This window comes from Simochromis diagramma, unplaced genomic scaffold (genome assembly GCF_900408965.1).
Source record: "Simochromis diagramma unplaced genomic scaffold, fSimDia1.1 OVJJ01000271.1, whole genome shotgun sequence".
NCBI classification, from domain to species: domain Eukaryota; kingdom Metazoa; phylum Chordata; class Actinopteri; order Cichliformes; family Cichlidae; genus Simochromis; species Simochromis diagramma.
Window position 1 is genome coordinate 1 of NW_024386909.1, and position 5,588 is coordinate 5,588.

The window sequence follows — 5,588 nt, forward strand, 5'->3', positions numbered from 1 at the left end:
CATCAAATATACAGTTGAAACCAGATATTTACAAACTCTTCAGATCAAAACACAAACACTTTTTTAATTGTAACATTAAATCAGACTAAATGTTTATTTTTTTAGATTGATAAATATAAAAAACATATTTGTTAACTTTAAGAGTAAAGTGAGAAACTATCTGTATTTCTTAATTGTAAATGGCACCAAATTGTATTCAAAATTCAGCCACACTTATGGAGCTCCACAGTTCTTTTCCTGGTGTTTTGGTTGACATCTCTTGATTTTCCCATGTCAAAGAAACAGGCTCTGTGTTTTGCCTTATATGCATCCACAGCTGTGCCACCAATTTACTCACATGGACTCTACTAACCTATCAGAAGCTTCTTCAGCTCAGAATGGAATCGTCTGGAGTTTTCTTATTAATTAACAATAAACTTAGTGTATATGTACTCCTAAATTTGATGAAAGTGATAAAAAACAGAAAGCTCTCTCTCTCTTTATTCTGACATTTAACTAATTCAAAAGATATTTCAATATTTTTCTAAAACAAAAGTTTACTCTAAATTGATGTTGTACAGTAAAAATGTTTTATGTTTTCTCCCTAAAGTGTATGTAAATATCTGGTTACAAATGTGAATATCCTGCTGTGTACTCAAATCCCTCTTGTTTTGCATAGAAATATACTGAACAACATGCAAAGCATAATATATAAAATAACATTTACCTGAGTTTCTTCTTTGAAAGAAGCCTCTAATGTCCATTCTTATATTTCAGTACATAACTGAAACCGATTTAGTCGGGGAGGGTAAGAACTGAAAATATGAAATAAACACACGTAAGCTAAGACTCTCTAAAAAAAAATAGCATTTGTTCGGCTTTTCATTTCGCCATTTGTTGATTCACTTGAAGAGCAAGTAACGTAATATTGGTTAAGTGATCAGTTTTGACATCAATCTTTCATGATACACCGTCATATTTACATTATTTGTACAGTATGAATGATTTGCTTTGGTACCTGGTCGAACTTAAGCTCTCCTTAGTATGGCTGGCTCCGTTTCTCCAACAGCGCACACAGGCAGCAGCTGCCCCGCCCCCTCGCTCAGTCGCTTAGTGCCTGAGCTCGGATCATACCAATATCAGGGGGGGATTCACGCACAGTCGTAAATTCCCACAGTGTGCACTATGTGCTTCGAATATTGTGTGTACTTTTTGTTTTATACAGTTGTCAGTCAGGCATCTAACTATGAAAAAATTACACTCCAAAATACCCCGGGCTTCTGACAAAACAACCCGGGCTTAAGCCCAGTAAGCCACCCCCACGCTCCGCCCCTGCTGCAGATCAAACCACTCCTTACAGCTGAGTGAAGATCACAGACCTTCCAACTGTGCAGGTATGTGAAGCACTTGGGTCACAGTTTGGTCTGAGTTCACTTTCCTACATTTCATTGGTTTCTTTCTTCTGTTGCAGTTTTAGGACAAACAAAGCAGTGAAGGTGAGAAAGTTTGAGATTTACTACTTGAATTTGGATTTAGCTGCCTTAAATTCATCTCTGGTTAGTTGTTTATTGGCGTTCACTGATTTAAAGTGGATCATAAACATGTTGTTTTCAACGGTGCAGATGAAGTTGATGCCCTGCTTCATGCTTTATGTCCTGCTGGCAGCTGGAACCAGTCTGGCTGTGGATGTGAACTGGCTGACTGAAGTTGTCAAAGCCATCAGGAAAGAGTGAGTGAAATTTATTATGTCATTAACCATGGCAGGAAAACCACTGTCTCCTTAGCTTCCATGTTTTGGTTTAATATGCTGGTTATTGCATTCGTTCAGCCCGGTCTCACAGTAAAATGTAAAATTTTCCACGTCTGCACCATGATTGTTTTGAAAGATTTATATGGAGGCACACAAACCTGGAAACTGATGGATTTCCACCCAGAGCAGTTTGGTCTTTGTCAGTGAGTCTGCATAAAAGTATGGCTCCCACAAGAGAAAAGACACAGCTTAATTCACCAGCAGGTTTACCCAGACTTAATACCGTCTGTGGCAGAAACTTGTTTTTCAAAACTCTGCTGATTCAGTCCTGGTCATTTATAATCTTAATGTGTTCTTGCTGATATATTCTGGAGCTTGAATTCTCTATTTTTTGAATGCCAGACTATTGCCACAATTCTACTTTCTGTGCTTGTGTGCTTTAGCTCCTATCTGTTTAATAAATAATCCATAAACCTGCAAGAACTACAGATGAAAATTGGTCTATATCACATCTGGCCCTTTGTAGTCTCACAGTAGTTTTTGAAATAGTCACCACCTCTGATCTAATTCACAGTTTTTTCATGTTTGAGAACACATATGCTGTCATACATGCTGAGTGCTGTGTTTGAGTCAAAACATACTTCATAAATTAAAAAAAACCATTAGGTCACTTTTAGAAAAAAGTAACTGGGTTAAAACACAAAGTCTCACATGTCCGAACAAAAACAAATATGGTCTTTAAATTAAGTAAATACAACCTGAAATGGACAACAACATAATACATTTTGGTGTGTCATGTTAGTCATTATTTAACAAAATGCCAAAATGCAGAACCAGAGTGTGTGAAAAACTGAGTCCAGCCCCTGGTTGTTTCTGTCATTTAGTTTTTCAGACTGTCTCTGCATGTTGGCTTAGCTACTGTTCAATGATAGTGACTGTGTAAAATGTCATGCATTGATTATCTGAGGCTATATTTGAATAAGACCTGCTGAGGACCAGATGACTTCATTTACATCCCGATATGTAAAACCTTTCACAGGCAGTGTTGGGAAGGTTACTTTTAAAATGTATTCCATAACAGAATACAGAATACATGCCCCAAAATGTTTTCTGTAACATATTCCGTTACGTTACTCAATGACAGTAACGTATTCTGAATACTTTGGATTACTTAATATATTATCATGCTTTTTACAACAACGTGAATGTACTATTGCTGTATGATTTATTACTATTACTGAAGGTCCGTGGCTCCGAACTGTAGTAAAGGGACCTCTGACTAATATGGCGGGGTCCCTGTCGGCTCGTAGCCGAAAAATAGCTTTACTTTGTTGCGTGGGTCAACTTTTCTTGCGAGAGACAGAGAGAGGCGTTGAAAGGCTGCTCCAACAGAACTTATTGTTTTCGGAGGAAAACACGAACACGGTGTACAGTCGAGTCTTAATAGCTTACTTACAACTGGGCTCGTCAGGCACTCTTCTTGGCTGAAGTGGTTATCATTATATTTACATGCTTCCAGCTCCCATTTTTCCTCGACGACAACTCGTACCTTTCCACTCCCCTTTTTCTCCCTCCTCACGCTCACAGACCCATAACGTGTATGGCAGTCCATTCTCCCTGCAACACGGACTACACTGCCCATGATGCTACATTCTTTAGAGCTATGCTTGTAGCATTCTGCCTGTTAGCTTAGCACAACAACAACAACAACGAAAAGGCGCTCCCTCACCCAGGAAACACACAGTTGCAGAGAGAGAGAGAGAGCGTCGCCCTGTAACCATGGCAACCGTAACGCTGCCGCCTGGAACAACAGAACGTAGCTGTCAAACAAAACCCAAACAGTCCTGACCCGCGACAAAATGAAACGGGAAAGTACCGCAGTGTAATCCATTTATTTCAACAAAGTAACTGTATTCTGAATACCACATTTTTAAACGGTAACTGTAACGGAATACAGTTACTCATATTTTGTATTTTAAATACGTAACGGCGGTACATGTATTCCGTTACTCCCCAACACTGTTCACAGGTGTTGTATGTTCTTAGTACCATGACTGTAAATTTATGCTTACTGACACAGACAAAGATCACAATTCATGCCCATTAACGCAAACACATTGACTGTTTGTTTTCCCCTAAGACCGGGCTGTTATACATCTGTCAGTAGTTTCTGTTTTTATCAGCAGCGCTAAGTGGCAAAAACTCGGGCTGGTACAGATGCTTTATATTGAATTTGGTTCAGTTTAAGTTTAATCAAACTTTTGGATAGCTAACCCTAACTAACCTAGACCAACACAACTAGTATCTGCTGGCTGTCTGTTATGAGGGGACCTCGACAGCAGACCTAATCACTAAAGTTGTGGACACATATATGTGACAGACACAGAGGTATCAGAGTACCGGTAGCGTGTCTGAAATGATCTGAGATGTTTGTTTCTCATTTGGCAAATACAGAATTTCTGTGTTAAAACTTCTGCGTTCTTCTCTCTTTGTTGTCAGGTACAGGATAGCTGGACAGTTTTGTCTAGCTGCAAACATCCCGCTGCAGCATGACACCAACACACTTCATGAAATCCTCAGAGAAAACAGCTATGAAGAAAAAGTGGAGACAGTCATTGGGGAACAAAACTCTGAAAACAGTGAAGTTTATGTAGGCAACAACATGGTTATAGCCAGGTTTTTAAAATTTGAACACGCAGAATTGCGAGTTCTTCAAAAACTAAAACAATTGAGCCAAAACAGGGCTGGAAACTTCCTGCTGCTCTACTCTTATCTCTCCCCATGTAGCACGTGTACAGAAAAAATGGGTAACATCCAAGAACTGATTAAAAGTTACAAAGACACAGCCTTTGTGTTTACAAAAGTTTATGACAAATCAAATTCTGAAACTCAGTCTGTTATATCCAAAGAGGAGTTGATAAATTCACTTAACGAACTCGCGTCTTTAATGGGCCTCAGAAACATATTTCGTTGTGTTGAACAGTTTGGGTGTCACAGCTGCTATCCAGATAGCTACTTGGAGTTTTGTATTAATAACAACGTTGGGCCTCAACAGGCAGGAAACCATAGATGGGAAAGGAGACAGAGTGAGAGCAGCAGCGGAGAAAGAAGATGGAGAAACAGGAGCAACAGTGGGAGCAGGCCCAACAGGAAAAACATGGGTGGAGGCTCCAGGGGGAGCAGTAGCAGTAAAGGTTAGAGGAGTTAAAACAAACCATCATCCCTGAAGACAAACTTCCTTCACACTTTTAAATGATTTTTTCCCCAAACAGCATTTAAATTCTACACTGTTCCAAAAAATAGTAATGTCAAATTATTTTACTGTGTATTTTACAGATGTGTACTGTTTTTCTAGAATATCATTACATTTACATAAGTAGACTGTGATCTGACACGTCAAATGTAAAATAACATAACATCACTGTAGATGTAATAAAACACAATTTACTTGTTTTTTAAATATATTTTTTTTAGTACATATGCATATTTAGATTGTAAAAATACATCCAGAAATGTATCATAATTTCACAAATATGTCTGTTATGTGAGAGAATGGTCTGTTAAAGTCAAATGTAATACCATGGAAAAATATATAAAATGCTCGAAAATTAATGAGAATAATCAATCATTAAAGGAGTATTTGAATTATAATTTTGCTGAAAATTTCATGTCACCTAGGTCTGATTCAATAATTCAGAGGTAACAAGTGATAATATAATTAATAGGAATAAAAACTAAAAAAAACATATTGTGGCGTGTTGGGGGAACAGCTAGTTCTCTCCCATCATGCCTTGGGACATGTGCTGCTGTTTAGATGTTCTTGCTTTATTGTTTATGGTTACGTTACTTTTAACTGTTA

General features: G+C 38.1%; 1 protein-coding gene across 1 annotated transcript; it reads left to right on the top strand.

Annotated features, from left to right (window-relative positions):
• The first annotated feature begins 1,305 nt into the window (after window positions 1-1,305).
• LOC120736263 lies at window positions 1,306-5,043 on the top strand. Its single transcript, XM_040036262.1, has 4 exons — window positions 1,306-1,373; window positions 1,451-1,475; window positions 1,602-1,708; window positions 4,229-5,043. The coding sequence occupies exons 3-4, from the start codon at window positions 1,602-1,604 to the stop codon at window positions 4,926-4,928; spliced, it is 807 nt and encodes a 268-aa protein (XP_039892196.1). The 5' UTR covers window positions 1,306-1,373; window positions 1,451-1,475; the 3' UTR covers window positions 4,929-5,043.
• The last annotated feature ends 545 nt before the right edge of the window (window positions 5,044-5,588 follow it).